This window comes from Hoplias malabaricus, chromosome 2 (genome assembly GCF_029633855.1).
Source record: "Hoplias malabaricus isolate fHopMal1 chromosome 2, fHopMal1.hap1, whole genome shotgun sequence".
Taxonomy (NCBI): Eukaryota; Metazoa; Chordata; class Actinopteri; order Characiformes; family Erythrinidae; genus Hoplias; species Hoplias malabaricus.
Genome location: NC_089801.1, coordinates 82,247,160 through 82,272,923, shown reverse-complemented (window position 1 = coordinate 82,272,923; position 25,764 = coordinate 82,247,160). Strand labels below are relative to the sequence as shown.

At 40.4% G+C, this 25,764-nt stretch overlaps 1 protein-coding gene and 8 non-coding genes across 9 annotated transcripts in view; 1 reads left to right on the top strand and 8 right to left on the bottom strand.

Annotated features, from left to right (window-relative positions):
• The window catches only part of LOC136687403 (zinc finger protein 850-like), a 59,566-nt gene extending 47,729 nt beyond the window's left edge, over window positions 1-11,837 (top strand). The window contains exon 5 of the mRNA XM_066661788.1: window positions 10,746-11,837. Within this exon, the coding sequence (XP_066517885.1) occupies window positions 10,746-11,434 (689 nt within the window). The 3' untranslated portion in view covers window positions 11,435-11,837. The remainder of the gene's footprint in view (window positions 1-10,745) is intronic.
• A 3,823-nt stretch (window positions 11,838-15,660) lies between these two features.
• trnal-uaa (transfer RNA leucine (anticodon UAA)) lies at window positions 15,661-15,743 on the bottom strand. The gene has a single exon. It is a non-coding gene; the product is annotated as a tRNA-Leu (tRNA).
• A 403-nt stretch (window positions 15,744-16,146) lies between these two features.
• Window positions 16,147-16,229, bottom strand: trnal-uaa (transfer RNA leucine (anticodon UAA)). Its single transcript has one exon. It is a non-coding gene; the product is annotated as a tRNA-Leu (tRNA).
• A 2,395-nt stretch (window positions 16,230-18,624) lies between these two features.
• trnal-uaa (transfer RNA leucine (anticodon UAA)) lies at window positions 18,625-18,707 on the bottom strand. The gene has a single exon. It is a non-coding gene; the product is annotated as a tRNA-Leu (tRNA).
• Window positions 18,708-19,110: 403 nt separating this feature from the next.
• Window positions 19,111-19,193, bottom strand: trnal-uaa (transfer RNA leucine (anticodon UAA)). The gene has a single exon. It is a non-coding gene; the product is annotated as a tRNA-Leu (tRNA).
• A 2,395-nt stretch (window positions 19,194-21,588) lies between these two features.
• trnal-uaa (transfer RNA leucine (anticodon UAA)) lies at window positions 21,589-21,671 on the bottom strand. The gene has a single exon. It is a non-coding gene; the product is annotated as a tRNA-Leu (tRNA).
• Window positions 21,672-22,074: 403 nt separating this feature from the next.
• trnal-uaa (transfer RNA leucine (anticodon UAA)) lies at window positions 22,075-22,157 on the bottom strand. Its single transcript has one exon. It is a non-coding gene; the product is annotated as a tRNA-Leu (tRNA).
• Window positions 22,158-24,552: 2,395 nt separating this feature from the next.
• Window positions 24,553-24,635, bottom strand: trnal-uaa (transfer RNA leucine (anticodon UAA)). Its single transcript has one exon. It is a non-coding gene; the product is annotated as a tRNA-Leu (tRNA).
• Window positions 24,636-25,038: 403 nt separating this feature from the next.
• On the bottom strand, window positions 25,039-25,121 carry trnal-uaa (transfer RNA leucine (anticodon UAA)). The gene has a single exon. It is a non-coding gene; the product is annotated as a tRNA-Leu (tRNA).
• Window positions 25,122-25,764: the final 643 nt, after the last annotated feature.

The following is a 25,764-nucleotide window of genomic DNA, read 5'->3' as shown; positions in this document are numbered from 1 at the left end:
TTCCAGTATTTAAATACAGAAATCAATACACTTAGTTATTTGAACATTTTGCAAAATCACCTTTAACTTCAGCATAGAATGGTATACTTTAATTTTACATAAATGCACACTAGTGTTTTCTTAATATTTTTTAGTGAAGCTCAATGCTCAATACGTAGTCATTTATTTTGACATTTGAATTTCAACCATTATGACAACTGAGCCACCTGCTCAAACAAATCTAAGCAAAAAGATTAGTAAACACTTATTTACAGGTTAAACATTCAGTAAAAATTCAGTCAAAGTTTTAAAAATGTATAATTAGTGTTTCCAAAATAAACTATATGAAGTATATCAGTATCAATTTATTTGTAGAATGTACATATACAGTGGCAACATATACTTACTTAAAAAAAAGGGGGAAAAAAAATAAAATCAATTCCACAGCACAAATAAGCAAATTGTACAACTAGTGTTACAGTATGCTACACCAACTATGACTCTCAAATGAGGAATTCCAAATGAGTTAATACAAAGCACAAGGGCCAGTCACATCAGCCAGAACCAGAGAGTAACAGTCTAGGTGAGTAGATGGCGCTCTAGCCACAACACACCTGAGCGTAGTTGGTTGGCACAGGCATCTGTTGATAGCACTTTCCTTCTAGTGTGTTTATCTGCTTGGTCGAGTTGCACCAGTAGCCATTCAAAAGAGGCAGTAGCAGAGTTGTATCTGAGGAGGCATACATCGATATTCACCCACATGTCATCAGCAACATGTGTGATACGGGACTCTTAGCAGATGGGTTGGGAAAAGAAGAGAAGACAATTCCATAACTCCAGGCTTTGAACACTGTGGAAAGTTTCTCCCAGTGTTGTTAGCCATCATTAAACCAGTGGCCACTGCTTCATCTGTAAGGAGAAAAACAAAATGTTAATAATTTTACCCTGCAATTAGTTTACATTAATTGACATTGTGCACATTTTTTAAAATCAATTTAGCATGCATGTCATCATAATATTAAATCCAAAAATCTGAAACCATGATAACCCCAAATATACAGTTTTGGGCAGATTCTGACTTAAAAATGCTGGTTGACCTTTAGACATGTGGGCCAATTCTGGCATGAATGTTTGTTCAGTAAGAAGTACACATTCACCACTGTAATTTGAAATGCATCACCTGTTTCCACCTTGTCAGTGCTTTTTAGGGAAAGTCCAGGGCACGTTTTAGGGAAGGGTGTCTTTAATCCTGTCCACGTCATATACTACTATGCTTCATATTTAAATTTTTTTTTTTTTTTTTGAGATGAATGCATGTATGATGACAAGTCAAAATTTTTTTATTGTATTTGGACATGCTACAAAAATACTCTAGTTACATAAAGTTAGTACATATTCATGTATTTCTGAATATAATGGTTTTTTTTTTAATACCAAACAATTAAAGCGTGCCAGTATGTTTGGCCACAACTGTATGAGCCAGATCTGGACCATACCTTTTAAATATATGCTCACTTTACAGTGCGTGGGCCATATATGACATAAAGCTAAGTCTTACTGATTTTACTGAGCTTTATCTGAATAGCTGATTGAACCTTTCTTTCTGACCCCTTTTTCTTGATTTCTATCTGACATGTGACCTGGTAGTCATGTAGACCCTTATGCTAATCAGCTCTGCAAATATATCTAGTAAAACCTTAAGCTGCAGGTTAGCCAAAAATCAAGAAAAGCAGGTAGATAATTTTGTTTTTCAATTATTTCAGACCAGGTTAAACTGAATCCTACTACATTGGCAGATCACCCTTAAAACACTGCTATATCACATTCCTAAGCCATAATCCATATTTTTATTTGTGTGAACACAACCAAAAACCAACATACCTTGATGACATTCCCTTACTTCTGAGAATATTCTGAAAGTATGGGAACAAGGCGAAGTGCATTCCTGATGACTGGATTAAACTGGGTTTTTCCTGACAAACCAGGGACAGAAATGACAGGACGGAAGGATGGTGTTAAAAATGTATTCAAGTATGGTTCCCCAAAAGATGTCAAAAAGCTATACAAATTTCATGAGGATATCACTCTTACATTGTTACCATATTTCACTTTAACTGTTTACTGCTAACTCGTTTTGTTAACATTACACAATAAATCATCTCAAGACTACAAACTAATTAAGGTTTGATATTGTCTGCCAACACTAAACATAAAACATGCAGAATTACATTAAAGGGAATTTCCACTGATTTTTTTTTTTCTTTGCATAATTACATTGTAGTGATATAAAGTAATGTTAAGCCACTGAAGTGGTCTGATATTAAATACATTTTTCAATTAATATAAAAATAAATTTAGACCAAAACTTTTGTAAAGCAATGTCTCATACAATAACTTGATGTCTGAATGCTACTAACTTCATACAACATATATCGTTTTACTCCCAGAAAAACAGCAGGTATCTGGAAAGAAATAAAAGTAGAACATTACCTTTAGTTGATGCTGAGCATTAAAACATGGCATGAGCAGCGTCTCTGAGCAAACTTCTGTGCAATATCCTGTGTTTCAGTAACTGAAACTGAGGTCTCTAGGTCGAGCTGGTGCTGAAATTCAAACAAGTGATTCTCGGGCATTCATTGGCTGAACTGTGAGTAAATGAACGTGACGTTTCCAGGTGGAGCTGGCGCTCAAATTCAAACAAGTGATTCTCGGGCATTCATTGGCTTAACTGTCTGTGACTCAGTCCTGGCAACCACAAGTTTGTCCAATCACTACACAGAACTGCTTGCCGACCTAATTTTCTATTGTTTACGAGTTTATTCTCTAAAAAATATAATTCAATAAAATAACCTTAGCTAATTTTGCATTTTACCACCTATTTTAAAGAAAAGAGTAACCAATTACTGAACAGTTTGATATTATTTAATTATATGATTTTCCTAAACCTAGACATTTGAATTAATGTATGTTTTTAGGGGTCCAAGCACTGCAAGTGCTGGAGCCCTATTGTTTTTGTTCCGTTTTTTCTTTAGGGGTCCAAGCACTGCAAGTGCTGGAGCCCTATTGTTTTTGTTCCGTTTTTTCTTTAGGGGTCCAATCACTGCAAGTGCTGGAGCCCTATTGTTTTTGTTCCGTTTTTTCTTCTTTTTTTTCTTTTTCTCCGATGAAACGCGATGGGCAGCCCAAACCGTAGGTACTAGAGACTTGTGATTTGGTCAACTGGTAGTAAACCCTCCCGCTACTCGGCCGCAAAGAATCAGCCCGATCAGCCTGATGGTGGCGCTATAGCTACGTGAAACGCGTTTGCATGTGTATCTCCTAACCCGTGTAGTGTAGAGACGAAATTCTTTTTTTCTCTGATTCCTCAGGTCAGACCCTACAAAAAAGCCAATAGAACCCATAAGCTCCTCCAACTTAGATTTTGAGCTAATTTGCATAATATGCAAAATTGCACACATTTTTGAGCACGAACTAGTCTCTGGTAATGTACACAATATGGACATATGGAGTATCAGCAGAATTCTAAGAACCTGAACTTTAATAATTATTCAAAAAAAGTTGGAATTTCATCACTTGTCGGCTTCCAGACTCCGCCCAAATACATGGGTGGAGCTCGTGTTCCAAAAATCACACAAATACAGCTATAACTCACACGCTTTATCCGAATGTTACGATACTTCACATGCTTGATCCCTATAAGGGCTGGAAGCCATAAGTACTTGGCTGTGCAACTGCAAGCCTAGGGGGCGCTATAACAGCAAAAAAATTTGTTACGCTTCACAGGATTGTCCGATTAACATGCCGATTGGTATGCATGTAGTGTGTGATGAGCTGACTTAGATTCTATGACGATGATGTCATATTCGAAAAAACATGGCCGCCATCGACCTATCAAATTTCAGCAGCTGTTTCATGACCATAACAAGGTCCTATCATCATGACACTTGCATGGTATGTCCATGGCAGCACTAAGCACACAACAATTTTCATTACGATATCCACTAGGGGGCACAATTCAAAATTTCTACATGGAAATATGGAATATCTCAGCGAAATATAAACATATTGACAAGCAGTTTGCTTTATTGCATACTCTGCATAGTGTCTTACAACTTTGCAATTACAACTATTGTCAAAAAATGCATAGTTTATCCACAATAGTCAGGTATGTGAAAATGGAGCTTTTCAAACTCCTCCCTGGAAATTTGTCTTATCAATAAACAACTGGTATTTTTGAAATCTGTATAGACTGCAGATAAGTAATTATCTTAAAAAGTTGGAACTTTTGACACGCTGGTGCGGCAGTAATTTAACAAATATGCATGGGCGGGGCTCCATGCACTCTTTGAGCTATAACTACAACAAACTTCACCTAAATCAAACATAACTTGGTACACATATGTACGTCATTACTCTGAAGTAGTCTGCTAAATAGGACCACATTGCATGGAAAGGGGGCGCTACAATCAGACAACAACTGGTTGCATAGGTTATTAATTGATTACACTGCCACCTAGAGATGCAGTACCAGCAAGATGAGATAGATATATTCCGAAGACCATGGGAAAGGAGCTTGTGCGTTTTCATAACATATGGCTAAAGCATTTTTCAGTTTCAGCTGTTAGTTATGTGAAGTTTTTAAGACAAGCCATACTGCTCTTTTTAAGCAGAGGCTGCAATCACACAGTAAGGAAAGTTCCACATTTTTTTGATAATTATTAAAGTTCAGCTTCTTAAGATTCTCATGATACCACATATGTCCATATTAGGTTTTGATCCAAGGACTAGTTTATGATCAAATATATGTCCCCTACATCTCATCCTGCAGATTCCTCAGAATCCCCCCTCAGCCCCTCCCTCTCCTCCTCACACAGAGTCACCTCTCCCCCTCCCCTCCCCTCTGCCAGTCAGAGAGGGCCAGAGGACACAGACATTTGAAAGCAGATCTAAACATAAGACAAACATCATGACCACCTCCTTATTTTGGTTTGAGTGTCCATGTTTTCAGCTCCACTGTCCACAGGAGCACGCTGTAGATCTAAAACTACAGAGAGGCGTCCATCTATTGCTCTGCATACTTTCATTGCCCCTTTTCATATGTTTTTCAATGGTCAGGACACCCACAAAGCAGATATGCTGCAAATGTATGCCTTACAGTCTCTGCCTTTTTTTTATCTATAATGTGGACCAACAGAGTATGTGTGTGTAACAGTGTAGACAGTGAGTGGACACAGGTTTTAAAATTATCCAGCAGCACTGTTCTGTCTGATCCACTCATGAGAGCACAATACACACAGACATAGCACCACGATGTCAATATCACTACAATGCTGAGAATGTATGTGCAACTGTGTCTGAATTTATGTCTATAAGTTTGACCAATAAAATATATGTCTCTCAGTGTGGACAGTGAGTTGACACAGGTGTTAAAATCTCTAGCAGCACTGCTGTGTCTTATCCACTCATAACAGCGCTACACACACTGACCTATCACCACAATGTCAGTGTCACTGCAGTGCTGAGAATTATCCACCACCCTAATCATATCTGTTTTGTGGAGGTCCTGAACATTGGGTCAGAATCCAGGGTGAAATTCCAGAGTCAGTTCTGTGCTCTGTGCTGTCTCTGTAACCTAAGCCCCACGTTCACCTGTCTGCATACCAGAAGTTCACCTACTCATCCACTACCCCTTCTTCTTACAATCCTACTCTGCTGAGACACCAGAACACCAATGATCACATTTAAAACCACTACAAAATCTGTCTTAAAGTGTGGCTCCTGTATCAGGAAATGCCATGTGCTATGCTCTTGCTCTGCAAAGATTGCTTGCTTTCACCCTGGTCTTCAATGGTCTGGACACCCATACCGCAGGTATGACTCAGGTGTTGGAGTTGTAAGTCCCTCAGCATCACTGCTGGACTGAGAATAGTCCACAACCAAACACATCCAGCACACAGTGTCTTCTGTCCACTGATAACTGACTCCAGTACAAGCAACTCCACATCATATCTGCTGTTTTTGGGTCCTGAACATTTCTCACAAGGGTGAGAAACCAGGGTGCAACTCCAGAGTGACTTCTGTGCTCTATGCTGTCTCTGTCATCCGCTACTCCTCAATCTCATGCTACACCTCCAAAGAAATGCCAGGACAGCATGGAACACCTTACAAACACTACACAAACTGCCCCAAAAGCCCCTACTATCTCAGGACAGCTCATATGCTAGCACATTGTTCAACTAGCAGCGAATACCAGCTTGGACCCCGGGAATTGTCGCTTGCGGCTATATTTTTTATTATTATTATTCCCAGTGGGTATTTCTGTGTGTGCATATAAAGGACCAGCGCATTGCTATGAAATAAATAAATAACTAAATAAAAATGTTATGTTCAACATAGAAATTAAAATCCTATCCCTTTTGGATTGTTAGTTTAACATTTTGAAGTTGTGGAGCATTCTTTCTTTGGGCAGCTGATGAAGTAAAGATGGTGGGTGACTTGTTAACCCATCAGAGCCCAGACCCTGTTTACATTAAATGACAAAAAGGAGTATAAAACAGAACGAATGAGCTGTTCATTAGGACCATTTCTTATTTTGTCAAAGGGGTCACATAGCATATTCTGAAGCTAATTTTAGGTTAAAATCCTGATGACATGTTAACCATTTTGCTTTATTTCAGTTTGTGACAGATACTCATACTCTTATTGGGTAAAGGAACTTTTTGTCACTACTGCCCTGTAAGACCAAAGTAATTAATTTACTAAATAAAAGATAAAAAAAAAGGCATTAAACCTAATCAATTGACCTTAAAGAGTTACAGTTTATTCACACTGAAGAATAAATATAATTGTTCTGCTTCTGTATTTATACTTTTGTTTTTATTTCTCACTATATTTTTCATTAAGTGTACTTAATTTGTTCTCCATCAAATACTTACTAAAAAAACATATAAATACACATAAATGTCAATGAATCTTTGTGTAATTTATATAGCTTTTTGTTTAGGGGGAATTTATAGTGAAACAAAGCTCTGTTTTAATGAGTGAATGAGTAGTTGTGCATTTTATTTAACATATTTTACAGCTGGTTTGGTAACAGATGTATTAATTTGCATTGTACAATGGAACCTCTACCTGCGAACTTGATCCGTTCCGTGACCTGGTTCATTTCTCGAGTCAATTTTCCCCATTTAAAATAATGGAAAAGCAATTAATGTGTTCCAGCCCACCCCGAAATTCGCCCTTTTTGCACTGATATATGTATACAACACTCTCAAATTAGTAAAAAAAAATACATGTAACATTATTAAAGATAAAAGAAATACAGTGGTAACAGTAATAAAAAAGAAATAAAATAGTTTTAAGTGGTTAATTATCGCTACCTTGAAGACGTGACGACTGGCTGGAGGAGTAACACAGGCACTGGCTGTATGACGGGAGGTGGGGGTGGGTGGAATAACGGAGAGTAGGCAGGTGATATGGACCTTAACATTGGCTGTTTCCAAACAGCCCATTTATAATAATAAATGTAATAATAAGCTGATTTTACTGAAGTATAGCGTGTTCGAATTCACGCATGTGCTTTTGGCAAGATTCAAGACAATACCTGGCGTTTTTCCCGGCGACGTTGAGAAGGGTATCTCTGCAGGCCGGAGGCAGCTCCAAGTGGGCCGTACAGCTCCAAGTGAGCACGGAATAACATTTTAAACACGACTCAAGCACCTCGCTGGTTTCGAGATATGTAGTTGGCATAAAGGCTCTGGAGATGACCCAGAGGCTAAAGAACCCATTTTATTTGTTTTTAAAAACAGGGCTGATATGGAGCTGTTTCTAAAAGCTTGTGTTGATGAACAGGGTCTCAGGGTCAATGCGATGTTTGTGGTTACGCCATGCCCCTCACCCCAGAATTTTTAAGGCATGGAAACTGGACTGTAGGGCCCCTCACCTCAATTCTTAAGGCACAGATACTAGACTGCAGGGCACCTTATACACCACAATTCAGACAGTGTGTATAGTCTGATACTTTTAAAAACCTAGGCTCTCTGGTTAACTGTGATGTCCTACTTTGTGTAAAATGTCCCGCACAAAATAGGTATCCTAGTTATTTTCTTTCTTCTAACAAATCTCTGTAACTAATGCAGCTCAAATTGCTCTGTTTGAGCATTGTTTGGAAGTTTAAGAGAATGTCAGTTAGTTCTTTGGGACATTGTGTTAGATTATTGTGTATTTTGTAGTACAGCTGTATGCCTGTTGACCATGTAATAACTGTTCTGTGTTCAGTGTTAATATTGTACCTTGTAAACATTGAGTACATTATATGGAGTACATTTTCAGCATCATGTGATTTACAGACTTGTTTGTGGTTGTTTTAATATGTGAAATTCTTGCAAAAAAAAAAGAGAATAACCATTTAACTGAGACCACATGTACTGAGAATGATAATGTTTGCTTATGTAACAATGCCAATTTCTTGTTAATAGTGTTCAGTTATGGTCTGTCTTTATCTGTTATTTTCATGTTTATTTATGTAGAATTCCACAAAATGTATTTGTTTATTTAACTTAGGATAAATGAACTATATTAAAATAAATTGATAGGGCAGCATGGTGGTGCGGCAGGTAGTGTTGCAGTCACACAGCTCCAGCGACCTGGAGGTTGTGGGTTTGAGCCACACTCATTGTGACTGTCTGTGAGGAGTTGGTAGGTGGATTGGCGACTCAGTGTGAATGAGTGTGTGTGTGTGTGTGTGTGTGTCGCTCTGTGAGGGACTGGTGTGTTCCTGCCTTGAACCCAGTGATTCCAGTTAGGCTCCGGACCGGACCCACCATGACCCTGAATTGGAAAAGCAGTTTCAGACAATGAATGAATGAATCAATGAATGATAGTCCTTCTACAAATTCACATGCACAATCCAGGTAAGTATAAAGGGAGGCTTTCTGACAGTCTAAGCCAGTGTTATCCAATTCTGATCCTATTCTACCTGTTCAAGCAAACTTGATTCAACTAATTTTGTGAGTAGGGTGTTCCAGGACCTGGTTCTGATGCCAAATCAAAGCATGCGTGATCATCTGAACGCAAAGAGTAATACATTATACTCTACAACAAGGACATACTTTTTTAAAGAATCATTTAAAACCATCCAAAGAAACTAGATGAAGCACATTGAACTTCTCTGAATGTCTTTTATATTCTTAGTTTTAAGTTGAGCCAAATTTCCTGAAAGGTTGCACCACTATCTTGGAATTCATTAAACCATAACTACATTATTGTGAACTTACATCTTATTAAGTTCACCTAACTTGTAGCTACAGGCACTGACTCTATTGTCATATACACCCACTATGACTGAGTGCTCATGGTAGGTTTGCTGAATATTATGAATATTTGTAAGTTATTAGCACCATTTCTCCAATGTCCATTAATGGAAGGGAGCTGCTTTAAATATTTATTTGAATAGTGGGCCATAAGTGTTACTTAAGGGCTTACACATTTAAACTGATTATAATCCAATACTGTGCTGAGTACAAAACAAATAATACAGTCCTAGTTCTGTAATCAAATTAAAATAATGATTGTAGACATGAGAGACCTAATGGATTTCATAAGTTTGCAGTTCACCCCATAATCAGATTACCAAAAATATATAATTAAAATATCAAAAGTGCTATGTATTTCGTTTTCACTGAAACCTCATATTTTAAACTATAAAACTAGTAGAGGGTATCTAGTTCTGTTGGAGAGAAACTATGCCCTTTTTTCAAATCACAAAGCCTGCTTTTCATACATTCACCTTCCCACTAAACAACTTGATCCTCCACTTGCTGGTTTCTACCCACTTGCTGCGTACGCCCCTCCCCCTTGCTGGTTTCCGCCCACTTGCTGGTTTCCGCCCACTTGCGGGCCTCTGGCCTGCAGAGATATGTACTTGGGGAAGTGCTTTGTACTAAAGGGCTGTGTAAGAATTTGACTCTGTTTACACTGTGTTTGTGACTCACTCTCACAGAAACAGGGGCAGAAATCTTTTTTGTGCGAAAATGATTATGTGAAATATAAGGGATTTGTCTGGGCTCTGGAAATCCTGAGGTGGATTCATCTGTAAACAGAGAAATCTCATAAAGTTAACTATTTTGCTTATATTAGTATTTTATTAAGTATTAGATCTCTTGGGATTTGGAGAGGCTCTTGGTGCTCAGACCTCAATCTCAGGAGTGAGAGAAGATAACCAATTTTCCTGTTACATATCATCGCAAGTGTTTGGGTTTCCATTGTGTGTTTTCTCTCACTATAAAAAAAAACACATGATGGCTATGGGAAGTTGTCCAGAGGTACGTGTGATGCTCTGTGATGGACTGTGCCACTGTCTGTGGTGTGCTCCTGCCTTATGCCCAAAGATTCCTTATAGGCATCCAGACACATCATCATCCTCATCAAGCTGTTACAAAAGATGAATCAATGAAAGAATGAATGAATTAATAATATAGCCATGAAGGAATAAACATACATCAGCTGCAGACATGCTTAACATCTTTCTTCTTTTTCCTTTATCTCTTCTAGAAAAGAATAACATTCATTTGCATCTCTTCTCCTGCTCCTATTTCTACCTTACATCAAGAAACATCACCAAAAGGAATTCATAACAATGCTGAGATCAGGAGAGATTAAATGCGAGGATACGGTGTGCTGTAACTCCAGATCTCAGGACACATCCTCGGCTGCTACTCCCCACCCCAGCAAACCTGGCAGACAAACACGGGAAAATACAGACAAAGGGAAAACATATGACTGCTCAGATTGTGGAAAGACTTTTAATTATAAGAGTTATCTCAAAAGACATCAGCGCATGCACACAGGAGAAAAACCATTTTCCTGTTCAGAGTGTGGTATGAGTTTTACTCAGATCAGAAACCTTTACACGCACCAACGCATTCACACTGGGGAGAAACCGTACTCCTGTTCAGAGTGTGGGAGGAATTTTAAACATCTTTGTAATCTGCAACTTCACCAGCGCATTCACACAGGTGTGAAACCACATCGCTGTAAAGAGTGTGGAAAGAGTTATAGTTGTCAGAGTTCTTTCAAAAAACACCAGCTCATTCACACAGGAGAGAAACCGTTTTCCTGTTCAGAGTGTGGCAAGAAATTTTCTCAGATAAGTCATCTTTACATCCACCAGCGCATTCACACCGGAGAGAAACCACATCAGTGCTCAGAGTGTGGAAAGAGTTTTAATCAACATATTTCTCTCAGAAAACACCAGCGCATTCACACAGGGGAGAAACCGTATTCCTGTTCTGAGTGTGGTAAAGGTTTTACTCAACTCTGTAACCTTAAGACACACATACGCCTCCACTCTGGTAAACCTTATTACTGCTCAGAATGTGGAAAGAGTTTTACAAAACTGAGTTCTCTCAAACAACACATTCACAAGAAAGACTGCATCCATGCTCAGAGGGAGTGAAGAGTTTTACTGGATGGAAAAATCCCCAACATCATTGATGTATTCACAGAGAACTGCAAGTGTGGACCTTCAGATGTGTTTGTTTAAAGGTGCATATGCGTTAACAGAGACATACTGACTGCCCTCTCCGGAGTGTGTTCCTGCCTTGTGCCCAGTGATTCCAGGTAGGCTCTGGACCCACTGCGACCCTGAACTGAATAAGTGCTAACACAGGAAGATTCTCAAATTCTCATGATTTGTCAAAAGACTGCTGTTAAAGGATAAATGTAGTGCGATATTTGAAGCAGGCAAACAATGAGAAATCCTACGGCCCACTTTATGTTGACTAAAATATTACAGAATTCGTTCCATGCATGAATATGGGAAATCTGTATTAATTTTTACAATTACTCATAAATTACTTGTAAGAAGGATATACATGTTTTGACACCAATCCCTGAACTGATGATTTTACATATATTTGGGTGCAAAGAAAAAGTTGATTGTAAGTATAAGCAAACCATTGTGTAGCTCTGTAATTTTATCAGCTAAATAAAGTTTTATTAAAACCAATACAAAACTCGTGTTTTCTTTAATTTTACAAAAAAATCCCATTCATCCAGGAAAAGGGCTCGCTCACATGCAACTTTTAAAGACCTAGTAATTAAAATTGCATAGTTTGTATTAAATGATAATTGTGTCATGAAAAACTACAAAAGTTATTTTTAATATATTTTTGAATAGAGTTTGGAAATTTAGTTTTAAATATTTTCCATTCAAATAAGACCAAAGTGAGGTTGAGTATCCTATGCATTTAAAAAGTGTGTCTGTGAATGGAACATTCATACATTGTGTCTGTAACACTTCCAGTTCACACCGTGGAGGGGGCACCAGTCCTTCACAGGGCAAAACACAATCATACGGACACTTTTGAGTCACCAATCCACCTACCAACGTGTGTTTTTGGGGAGAAAAAACACTTCTCACAGACAGTCTCCCGGAGCAGGACATGAACCCAAAAACTCCAGGACCCTGGAGCGGTGACTGCGACACTACCTGCTGCTCATGAACATATTAGGCTTAAATTCATGTAGTGTGCACATGGCACGTACCATCCATTTTCACAGACCTTCAGCAGGAGGGTAGATGAAGAACTCTAGAACTAACCTTAATTTAAAATCCTGCAACAAACTTTTCATTTCTTGTCAGGATTAACAACCACTAGCAGGAGTTAGGTTTGAACCCATGAGGGAATAAACCCGCTGGATCTTAAGTCCAACGCCTTAACCACTTGGCCTTCCCAGTGTGACGAATGAATGGATACAGCCAAGGACTACAGTTCATAGAGAAATTGGAGCAAAACATGATTTTTTTTCCAGAAATGTTGTGTTACTGTTGTAGCTGCTTTCTTCAGTTAATTTCAGCATTATGAATTTAGTTGTGAGCTACAAGTTGTCTACAAGTACACACAGTGAGTACGACCCTTGTCCAAAAAGGTTAGGCAGGAGGGTGGAAGAGGATTCCTCAGGGAACACTGATTGAAGTTGAGGGACAATCATCTTTCTTGCTGTTACCTAAACAGACAACCACTATCAGACACGGGGTTCATACCCATGAGGGCATACACCCATTGGATCTTAAATCCAACACCTTGACCACTCTGCTATCCTCATGTAACAAGTAAATGGAAATTTCATGCTGGCCACAGAGGCGTCTTTTCTCTGCGTTTAAACCCAGCCCTTGCAGTGAGACACATTTAAACAATAGTGTAACAGTGACAAGGTTCGAACCCACGTGGGCAGGCACCCATTGGATCTTAAGTCCAACGCCTTAACCACTCGGCCATCCTGGTCTGACAGAGAAAATCACCAGTGCAATTCTCAGATGATCCTAACATGCATCCACAGGTTATGAAAATGTAGCGACTCCCAGGTTTCCATTTAAACTAAAGACCATGCTTCGTAAACACACTTCAAAGTGTGATGGCCAAACATCGGACAGTTTTCTATGAACTAATGATTTGAATGAGCTTGTTAAACCAGGAAGTGTGAGAGGCTGAACAGTAGATCTTGGATCCAAAGGAAGTTTTCCCAATGCGTTTCAACCCTGTTACTGGTATAAATGCCTTTTAATTGGACAACAAGGAGACCTCAAAGTGCTTTCCAGAGGTATTAAACATACAGATGCTGCAAATTCTACACATACTCTCTACCACATCAAATTATCTTACATTCAAGATGCTTTTGACCCCACTGTTCCCATAAAAAGACATTCATCTGGGGAGAGATAACAGCTGTAAAATGTAACAGTCTACGTAAAATAACAGAATGTCTAACTGAAATTAAAGACTGGATGATGCAAAATTTTCTCATGTTAAATTCTGATAAAACTGAGGTCTTGTTACTAGGTACAGATACTCAGATACATTCACTCAGAAATGCTGCTATTAATCTTGATAATTCAACAGTAAAACACAATGCCATCATTAAAAACTTAGGGGTAGCCTTTGATTCGACTCTCACATTTGATACCCACATATCCAATACAGTCAAAACCGCCTTCTTCCACCTACGCAATATTGCCAAAATTCGGTATATTTTATCATTAAAAGATGCAGAGAAACTAGTGCATGCTTTTATAACTTCACGTCTAGACTACTGCAATGCGCTCCTGGCAGGGAGCTCGTGCAAAGCGTTACACAAGCTTCAGTTAGTTCAAAATGCAGCAGCCAGGGTGCTCACTAGAGCTAGAAAATTCGAACATATCACCCCAGTTCTCTCGTCCCTACACTGGCTACCTGTAAAATTTCGCATTGACTATAAAATACTCCTCTTAGCTTATAAATCTCTAAATGGTTTAGGCCCGCAGTATCTTACTGAACTTCTCATACCTTATCGCCCGTCACGTACTCTTCGTTCACAGGATGCCCATCTACTCTTAGTTCCTCGCATTAAGAAAAACACAGCAGGAGGAAGAGCCTTTTCTCACAAAGCTCCTCAACTCTGGAATAGCCTTCCGGTTACTGTTCGGGGCTCAGACACACTCTCAATCTTTAAATCTAGATTAAAAACCTACCTTTTCAAACAAGCTTTTGGTTAATCATTAACTTTCAGGTTACTCCTTCTATATTGGTGTTCGGCCTGGTTTTCATATTATCACTGTTCTGTATTAACCCTGTCATATCACCATAGCTACAGCATTCTTAGTTAGCTTTGTACTAATCGCCAACACGCTGTCTGTCTCTGGGTTCTCTTGCCTGACCAGTGGAAGCTTTTTTTGCAGGACAAATTTGCCCATTCTTTACCATGACCCTACTAACCTCTGTATTTTTATTTGTTCCCTTTGTCCGGCTTTCTTTCTCCTGTCTCTCTCTCATGCTTTGAGATGTCCTGCTGCTCTCCAGGTGTTGCCCTGATCCAGCCCGTGTCCTGTACAAGATCCTGGCCTTGTCTCATCTACACTATCATGCTTGGCCATGCTGTTTTATCTCAGATTAACTCTGCACCTAATTTTAACTCACACAGAATCCCTAATCACCTCCTCCTTCATCAGACTCATACATCACTAATATCATCATCCTCACCATTTTCATTTCTGCTTCTCTATCATCACTAATATACTACATTTATATTACTATAACCCCTTCATCGGTCATCATTTCACTTTTACTTCTGTTCTCTGTTGTTTCTCCGGTGTCGACCCGAGGAGGATGGGTTCCCCGTATGAGTCTTGGTTCCTTCCAAGGTTTCTTCCTCGTGTGCTGAGGTAGTTTTTCCTTGCCACTGTTGCCCCTGGCTTGCTCATAGGAGGCTTGGACCCGGATCTCTGTAAAGCTGCTTTGTGACGACTTTTCGTTGTGAAAAGCGCTATATAAATAAAATTTGATTGATTGATTGACTGTAATTGAGGCAAGAGGACCTGAATTCCTAAGACAACCTTAGAAACCTGTCGAGCCAAAGAACATACTTAACAGGGAATTGGGTTTGAACCCAACCCACAAAGACATGCACCAGTTGATCTCAAGCCGAACACTTAATTTTATTGTCATGAAATTAGTTAGTTTTCAGATCTAGAATTTGTCTACAAGTACACGTAGCGTGCACATGGTGTAAGAACACACCACCCATGAGATGTACCACCCTTTTCCAAAGAGGTTCAGGAGGAGGGTAGAAGAGGATTCCTCAGGGAACACTGATTGAAGTCGACGGACAATCATTTTTCTTGCTGTTACCTAAAGAGATGACCACTACCAGGAGTGGGGTTCGAACCCACGAGGGCATACACCCATTGGATCTTAAGTCCAACGCCTTAACCACTCGGCCATCCTGGTGTGGCAGTTGAAAAGAAATTTCATCATTAAGGATGTAATTGTCACAGATTCTAAAATGAGAATTACTTTACTGGCCACAGAGGCGTCTTTTCTCTGCGTTTAAAGCCAGCCCGTGCAGTCAGACACATTTAAACACTAGTGTAACAGTGAGCACAAATGGGGAGCAGTTAGGGGTTTACTCGAAGACACTTGAGTCATGACAAGGCAGCTCTGGGAATGCAATAGGCAACCTTCTAGTTACAAGCTCATTTCCCTAACCACCAGGCCAGCGTGCTGATGGCATAGAGACACATTTACTCCACAAGTGCAAAGGTGTTCAGCAGGAGGGGAGATTATGTTCTCAGGCAACAGATTCTAATCTAAGGAGGATCCTTCCTCATTCACTGAGTAAGTAAAGGACAACTACCAGGAGTGGGGTTCGAACCCACGTGGGCAGGCGCCCATTGGATCTTAAGTCCAACGCCTTAACCACTCGGCCATCCTGGTCTGACAGAGCAAACCGCCAGTTCAATTCTCAGATGATCCTAACATGCATCCACAGGTTATGAAAACGTAGCGACTCCCAGGTTTCCATTTAAACTAAAGACCATGCTTCGTAAACACACTTCAAAGTGTGATGGCCAAACATCGGACAGTTTTCTATGAACTAATGATTTGAATGAGCTTGTTAAACCAGGAAGTGTGAGAGGCTGAACAGTAGATCTTGGATCCAAAGGAAGTTTTCCCAATGCGTTTCAACCCTGTTACTGGTATAAATGCCTTTTAATTGGACAACAAGGAGACCTCAAAGTGCTTTCCAGAGGTATTAAACATACAGATGCTGCAAATTCTACACATACTCTCTACCACATCAAATTATCTTACATTCAAGATGCTTTTGACCCCACTGTTCCCATAAAAAGACATTCATCTGGGGAGAGATAACAGCTGTAAAATGTAACAGTCTACGTAAAATAACAGAATGTCTAACTGAAATTAAAGACTGGATGATGCAAAATTTTCTCATGTTAAATTCTGATAAAACTGAGGTCTTGTTACTAGGTACAGATACTCAGATACATTCACTCAGAAATGCTGCTATTAATCTTGATAATTCAACAGTAAAACACAATGCCATCATTAAAAACTTAGGGGTAGCCTTTGATTCGACTCTCACATTTGATACCCACATATCCAATACAGTCAAAACCGCCTTCTTCCACCTACGCAATATTGCCAAAATTCGGCATATTTTATCATTAAAAGATGCAGAGAAACTAGTGCATGCTTTTATAACTTCACGTCTAGACTACTGCAATGCGCTCCTGGCAGGGAGCTCGTGCAAAGCGTTACACAAGCTTCAGTTAGTTCAAAATGCAGCAGCCAGGGTGCTCACTAGAGCTAGAAAATTCGAACATATCACCCCAGTTCTCTCGTCCCTACACTGGCTACCTGTAAAATTTCGCATTGACTATAAAATACTCCTCTTAGCTTATAAATCTCTAAATGGTTTAGGCCCGCAGTATCTTACTGAACTTCTCATACCTTATCGCCCGTCACGTACTCTTCGTTCACAGGATGCCCATCTACTCTTAGTTCCTCGCATTAAGAAAAACACAGCAGGAGGAAGAGCCTTTTCTCACAAAGCTCCTCAACTCTGGAATAGCCTTCCGGTTACTGTTCGGGGCTCAGACACACTCTCAATCTTTAAATCTAGATTAAAAACCTACCTTTTCAAACAAGCTTTTGGTTAATCATTAACTTTCAGGTTACTCCTTCTATATTGGTGTTCGGCCTGGTTTTCATATTATCACTGTTCTGTATTAACCCTGTCATATCACCATAGCTACAGCATTCTTAGTTAGCTTTGTAGTAATCGCCAACACGCTGTCTGTCGCTGGGTTCTCTTGCCTGACCAGTGGAAGCTTTTTTTGCAGGACAAATTTGCCCATTCTTTACCATGACCCTACTAACCTCTGTATTTTTATTTGTTCCCTTTGTCCGGCTTTCTTTTTCCTGTCTCTCTCTCATGCTTTGAGATGTCCTGCTGCTCTCCAGGTGTTGCCCTGATCCAGCCCGTGTCCTGTACAAGATCCTGGCCTTGTCTCATCTACACTATCATGCTTGGCCATGCTGTTTTATCTCAGATTAACTCTGCACCTAATTTTAACTCACACAGAATCCCTGATCACCTCCTCCTTCATCAGACTCATACATCACTAATATCATCATCCTCACCATTTTCATTTCTGCTTCTCTATCATCACTAATATACTACATTTATATTACTATAACCCCTTCATCGGTCATCATTTCACTTTTACTTCTGTTCTCTGTTGTTTCTCCGGTGTCGACCCGAGGAGGATGGGTTCCCCGTATGAGTCTTGGTTCCTTCCAAGGTTTCTTCCTCGTGTGCTGAGGTAGTTTTTCCTTGCCACTGTTGCCCCTGGCTTGCTCATAGGAGGCTTGGACCCGGATCTCTGTAAAGCTGCTTTGTGACGACTTTTCGTTGTGAAAAGCGCTATATAAATAAAATTTGATTGATTGATTGACTGTAATTGAGGCAAGAGGACCTGAATTCCTAAGACAACCTTAGAAACCTGTCGAGCCAAAGAACATACTTAACAGGGAATTGGGTTTGAACCCAACCCACAAAGACATGCACCAGTTGATCTCAAGCCGAACACTTAATTTTATTGTCATGAAATTAGTTAGTTTTCAGATCTAGAATTTGTCTACAAGTACACGTAGCGTGCACATGGTGTAAGAACACACCACCCATGAGATGTACCACCCTTTTCCAAAGAGGTTCAGGAGGAGGGTAGAAGAGGATTCCTCAGGGAACACTGATTGAAGTCGACGGACAATCATTTTTCTTGCTGTTACCTAAAGAGATGACCACTACCAGGAGTGGGGTTCGAACCCACGAGGGCATACACCCATTGGATCTTAAGTCCAACGCCTTAACCACTCGGCCATCCTGGTGTGGAAGTTGAAAGGAAATTTCATCATTAAGGATGTAATTGTCACAGATTCTAAAATGAGAATTACTTTACTGGCCACAGAGGCGTCTTTTCTCTGCGTTTAAAGCCAGCCCGTGCAGTCAGACACATTTAAACACTAGTGTAACAGTGAGCACACATGGGGAGCAGTTAGGGGTTTACTCGAAGACACTTGAGTCATGACAAGGCAGCTCTGGGAATGCAATAGGCAACCTTCTAGTTACAAGCTCATTTCCCTAACCACCAGGCCAGCGTGCTGATGGCATAGAGACACATTTACTCCACAAGTGCAAAGGTGTTCAGCAGGAGGGGAGATTATGTTCTCAGGCAACAGATTCTAATCTAAGGAGGATCCTTCCTCATTCACTGAGTAAGTAAAGGACAACTACCAGGAGTGGGGTTCGAACCCACGTGGGCAGGCGCCCATTGGATCTTAAGTCCAACGCCTTAACCACTCGGCCATCCTGGTCTGACAGAGCAAACCGCCAGTTCAATTCTCAGATGATCCTAACATGCATCCACAGGTTATGAAAACGTAGCGACTCCCAGGTTTCCATTTAAACTAAAGACCATGCTTCGTAAACACACTTCAAAGTGTGATGGCCAAACATCGGACAGTTTTCTATGAACTAATGATTTGAATGAGCTTGTTAAACCAGGAAGTGTGAGAGGCTGAACAGTAGATCTTGGATCCAAAGGAAGTTTTCCCAATGCGTTTCAACCCTGTTACTGGTATAAATGCCTTTTAATTGGACAACAAGGAGACCTCAAAGTGCTTTCCAGAGGTATTAAACATACAGATGCTGCAAATTCTTCTCATACTCTCTACCACATCAAATTATCTTACATTCAAGATGCTTTTGACCCCACTGTTCCCATAAAAAGACATTCATCTGGGGAGAGATAACAGCTGTAAAATGTAACAGTCTACGTAAAATAACAGAATGTCTAACTGAAATTAAAGACTGGATGATGCAAAATTTTCTCATGTTAAATTCTGATAAAACTGAGGTCTTGTTACTAGGTACAGATACTCAGATACATTCACTCAGAAATGCTGCTATTAATCTTGATAATTCAACAGTAAAACACAATGCCATCATTAAAAACTTAGGGGTAGCCTTTGATTCGACTCTCACATTTGATACCCACATATCCAATACAGTCAAAACCGCCTTCTTCCACCTACGCAATATTGCCAAAATTCGGCATATTTTATCATTAAAAGATGCAGAGAAACTAGTGCATGCTTTTATAACTTCACGTCTAGACTACTGCAATGCGCTCCTGGCAGGGAGCTCGTGCAAAGCGTTACACAAGCTTCAGTTAGTTCAAGATGCAGCAGCCAGGGTGCTCACTAGAGCTAGAAAATTCGAACATATCACCCCAGTTCTCTCGTCCCTACACTGGCTACCTGTAAAATTTCGCATTGACTATAAAATACTCCTCTTAGCTTATAAATCTCTAAATGGTTTAGGCCCGCAGTATCTTACTGAACTTCTCATACCTTATCGCCCGTCACGTACTCTTCGTTCACAGGATGCCCATCTACTCTTAGTTCCTCGCATTAAGAAAAACACAGCAGGAGGAAGAGCCTTTTCTCACAAAGCTCCTCAACTCTGGAATAGCCTTCCGGTTACTGTTCGGGGCTCAGACACACTCTCAATCTTTAAATCTAGATTAAAAACCTACCTTTTCAAACAAGCTTTTGGTTAATCATTAACTTTCAGGTTACTCCTTCTATATTGGTGTTCGGCCTGGTTTTCATATTATCACTGTTCTGTATTAACCCTGTCATATCACCATAGCTACAGCATTCTTAGTTAGCTTTGTAGTAATCGCCAACACGCTGTCTGTCGCTGGGTTCTCTTGCCTGACCAGTGGAAGCTTTTTTTGCAGGACAAATTTGCCCGTTCTTTACCATGACCCTACTAACCTCTGTATTTTTATTTGTTCCCTTTGTCCGGCTTTCTTTCTCCTGTCTCTCTCTCATGCTTTGAGATGTCCTGCTGCTCTTCAGGTGTTGCCCTGATCCAGCCCGTGTCCTGTAAAAGATCCTGGCCTTGTCTCATCTACACTATCATGCTTGGCCATGCTGTTTTATCTCAGATTAACTCTGCACCTAATTTTAACTCACACAGAATCCCTGATCACCTCCTCCTTCATCAGACTCATACATCACTAATATCATCATCCTCACCATTTTCATTTCTGCTTCTCTATCATCACTAATATACTACATTTATATTACTATAACCCTTTCATCGGTCATCATTTCACTTTTACTTCTGTTCTCTGTTGTTTCTCCGGTGTCGACCCGAGGAGGATGGGTTCCCCGTATGAGTCTTGGTTCCTTCCAAGGTTTCTTCCTCGTGTGCTGAGGTAGTTTTTCCTTGCCACTGTTGCCCCTGGCTTGCTCATAGGAGGCTTGGACCCGGATCTCTGTAAAGCTGCTTTGTGACGACTTTTTGTTGTGAAAAGCGCTATATAAATAAAATTTGATTGATTGATTGACTGTAATTGAGGCAAGAGGACCTGAATTCCTAAGACAACCTTAGAAACCTGTCGAGCCAAAGAACATACTTAACAGGGAATTGGGTTTGAACCCAACCCACAAAGACATGCACCAGTTGATCTCAAGCCGAACACTTAATTTTATTGTCATGAAATTAGTTAGTTTTCAGATCTAGAATTTGTCTACAAGTACACGTAGCGTGCACATGGTGTAAGAACACACCACCCATGAGATGTACCACCCTTTTCCAAAGAGGTTCAGGAGGAGGGTAGAAGAGGATTCCTCAGGGAACACTGATTGAAGTCGACGGACAATCATTTTTCTTGCTGTTACCTAAAGAGATGACCACTACCAGGAGTGGGGTTCGAACCCACGAGGGCATACACCCATTGGATCTTAAGTCCAACGCCTTAACCACTCGGCCATCCTGGTGTGGAAGTTGAAAGGAAATTTCATCATTAAGGATGTAATTGTCACAGATTCTAAAATGAGAATTACTTTACTGGCCACAGAGGCGTCTTTTCTCTGCGTTTAAAGCCAGCCCGTGCAGTCAGACACATTTAAACACTAGTGTAACAGTGAGCACACATGGGGAGCAGTTAGGGGTTTACTCGAAGACACTTGAGTCATGACAAGGCAGCTCTGGGAATGCAATAGGCAACCTTCTAGTTACAAGCTCATTTCCCTAACCACCAGGCCAGCGTGCTGATGGCATAGAGACACATTTACTCCACAAGTGCAAAGGTGTTCAGCAGGAGGGGAGATTATGTTCTCAGGCAACAGATTCTAATCTAAGGAGGATCCTTCCTCATTCACTGAGTAAGTAAAGGACAACTACCAGGAGTGGGGTTCGAACCCACGTGGGCAGGCGCCCATTGGATCTTAAGTCCAACGCCTTAACCACTCGGCCATCCTGGTCTGACAGAGCAAACCCCCAGTTCAATGCTCAGATGATCCTAACATGCATCCACAGGTTATGAAAACGTAGCGACTCCCAGGTTTCCATTTAAACTAAAGACCATGCTTCGTAAACACACTTCAAAGTGTGATGGCCAAACATCGGACAGTTTTCTATGAACTAATGATTTGAATGAGCTTGTTAAACCAGGAAGTGTGAGAGGCTGAACAGTAGATCTTGGATCCAAAGGAAGTTTTCCCAATGCGTTTCAACCCTGTTACTGGTATAAATGCCTTTTAATTGGACAACAAGGAGACCTCAAAGTGCTTTCCAGAGGTATTAAACATACAGATGCTGCAAATTCTACACATACTCTCTACCACATCAAATTATCTTACATTCAAGATGCTTTTGACCCCACTGTTCCCATAAAAAGACATTCATCTGGGGAGAGATAACAGCTGTAAAATGTAACAGTCTACGTAAAATAACAGAATGTCTAACTGAAATTAAAGACTGGATGATGCAAAATTTTCTCATGTTAAATTCTGATAAAACTGAGGTCTTGTTACTAGGTACAGATACTCAGATACATTCACTCAGAAATGCTGCTATTAATCTTGATAATTCAACAGTAAAACACAATGCCATCATTAAAAACTTAGGGGTAGCCTTTGATTCGACTCTCACATTTGATACCCACATATCCAATACAGTCAAAACCGCCTTCTTCCACCTACGCAATATTGCCAAAATTCGGCATATTTTATCATTAAAAGATGCAGAGAAACTAGTGCATGCTTTTATAACTTCACGTCTAGACTACTGCAATGCGCTCCTGGCAGGGAGCTCGTGCAAAGCGTTACACAAGCTTCAGTTAGTTCAAAATGCAGCAGCCAGAGTGCTCACTAGAGCTAGAAAATTCGAACATATCACCCCAGTTCTCTCGTCCCTACACTGGCTACCTGTAAAATTTCGCATTGACTATAAAATACTCCTCTTAGCTTATAAATCTCTAAATGGTTTAGGCCCGCAGTATCTTACTGAACTTCTCATACCTTATCGCCCGTCACGTACTCTTCGTTCACAGGATGCCCATCTACTCTTAGTTCCTCGCATTAAGAAAAACACAGCAGGAGGAAGAGCCTTTTCTCACAAAGCTCCTCAACTCTGGAATAGCCTTCCGGTTACTGTTCGGGGCTCAGACACACTCTCAATCTTTAAATCTAGATTAAAAACCTACCTTTTCAAACAAGCTTTTGGTTAATCATTAACTTTCAGGTTACTCCTTCTATATTGGTGTTCGGCCTGGTTTTCATATTATCACTGTTCTGTATTAACCCTGTCATATCACCATAGCTACAGCATTCTTAGTTAGCTTTGTAGTAATCGCCAACACGCTGTCTGTCGCTGGGTTCTCTTGCCTGACCAGTGGAAGCTTTTTTTGCAGGACAAATTTGCCCATTCTTTACCATGACCCTACTAACCTCTGTATTTTTATTTGTTCCCTTTGTCCGGCTTTCTTTTTCCTGTCTCTCTCTCATGCTTTGAGATGTCCTGCTGCTCTCCAGGTGTTGCCCTGATCCAGCCCGTGTCCTGTACAAGATCCTGGCCTTGTCTCATCTACACTATCATGCTTGGCCATGCTGTTTTATCTCAGATTAACTCTGCACCTAATTTTAACTCACACAGAATCCCTGATCACCTCCTCCTTCATCAGACTCATACATCACTAATATCATCATCCTCACCATTTTCATTTCTGCTTCTCTATCATCACTAATATACTACATTTATATTACTATAACCCCTTCATCGGTCATCATTTCACTTTTACTTCTGTTCTCTGTTGTTTCTCCGGTGTCGACCCGAGGAGGATGGGTTCCCCGTATGAGTCTTGGTTCCTTCCAAGGTTTCTTCCTCGTGTGCTGAGGTAGTTTTTCCTTGCCACTGTTGCCCCTGGCTTGCTCATAGGAGGCTTGGACCCGGATCTCTGTAAAGCTGCTTTGTGACGACTTTTCGTTGTGAAAAGCGCTATATAAATAAAATTTGATTGATTGATTGACTGTAATTGAGGCAAGAGGACCTGAATTCCTAAGACAACCTTAGAAACCTGTCGAGCCAAAGAACATACTTAACAGGGAATTGGGTTTGAACCCAACCCACAAAGACATGCACCAGTTGATCTCAAGCCGAACACTTAATTTTATTGTCATGAAATTAGTTAGTTTTCAGATCTAGAATTTGTCTACAAGTACACGTAGCGTGCACATGGTGTAAGAACACACCACCCATGAGATGTACCACCCTTTTCCAAAGAGGTTCAGGAGGAGGGTAGAAGAGGATTCCTCAGGGAACACTGATTGAAGTCGACGGACAATCATTTTTCTTGCTGTTACCTAAAGAGATGACCACTACCAGGAGTGGGGTTCGAACCCACGAGGGCATACACCCATTGGATCTTAAGTCCAACGCCTTAACCACTCGGCCATCCTGGTGTGGAAGTTGAAAGGAAATTTCATCATTAAGGATGTAATTGTCACAGATTCTAAAATGAGAATTACTTTACTGGCCACAGAGGCGTCTTTTCTCTGCGTTTAAAGCCAGCCCGTGCAGTCAGACACATTTAAACACTAGTGTAACAGTGAGCACACATGGGGAGCAGTTAGGGGTTTACTCGAAGACACTTGAGTCATGACAAGGCAGCTCTGGGAATGCAATAGGCAACCTTCTAGTTACAAGCTCATTTCCCTAACCACCAGGCCAGCGTGCTGATGGCATAGAGACACATTTACTCCACAAGTGCAAAGGTGTTCAGCAGGAGGGGAGATTATGTTCTCAGGCAACAGATTCTAATCTAAGGAGGATCCTTCCTCATTCACTGAGTAAGTAAAGGACAACTACCAGGAGTGGGGTTCGAACCCACGTGGGCAGGCGCCCATTGGATCTTAAGTCCAACGCCTTAACCACTCGGCCATCCTGGTCTGACAGAGCAAACCGCCAGTTCAATTCTCAGATGATCCTAACATGCATCCACAGGTTATGAAAACGTAGCGACTCCCAGGTTTCCATTTAAACTAAAGACCATGCTTCGTAAACACACTTCAAAGTGTGATGGCCAAACATCGGACAGTTTTCTATGAACTAATGATTTGAATGAGCTTGTTAAACCAGGAAGTGTGAGAGGCTGAACAGTAGATCTTGGATCCAAAGGAAGTTTTCCCAATGCGTTTCAACCCTGTTACTGGTATAAATGCCTTTTAATTGGACAACAAGGAGACCTCAAAGTGCTTTCCAGAGGTATTAAACATACAGATGCTGCAAATTCTTCTCATACTCTCTACCACATCAAATTATCTTACATTCAAGATGCTTTTGACCCCACTGTTCCCATAAAAAGACATTCATCTGGGGAGAGATAACAGCTGTAAAATGTAACAGTCTACGTAAAATAACAGAATGTCTAACTGAAATTAAAGACTGGATGATGCAAAATTTTCTCATGTTAAATTCTGATAAAACTGAGGTCTTGTTACTAGGTACAGATACTCAGATACATTCACTCAGAAATGCTGCTATTAATCTTGATAATTCAACAGTAAAACACAATGCCATCATTAAAAACTT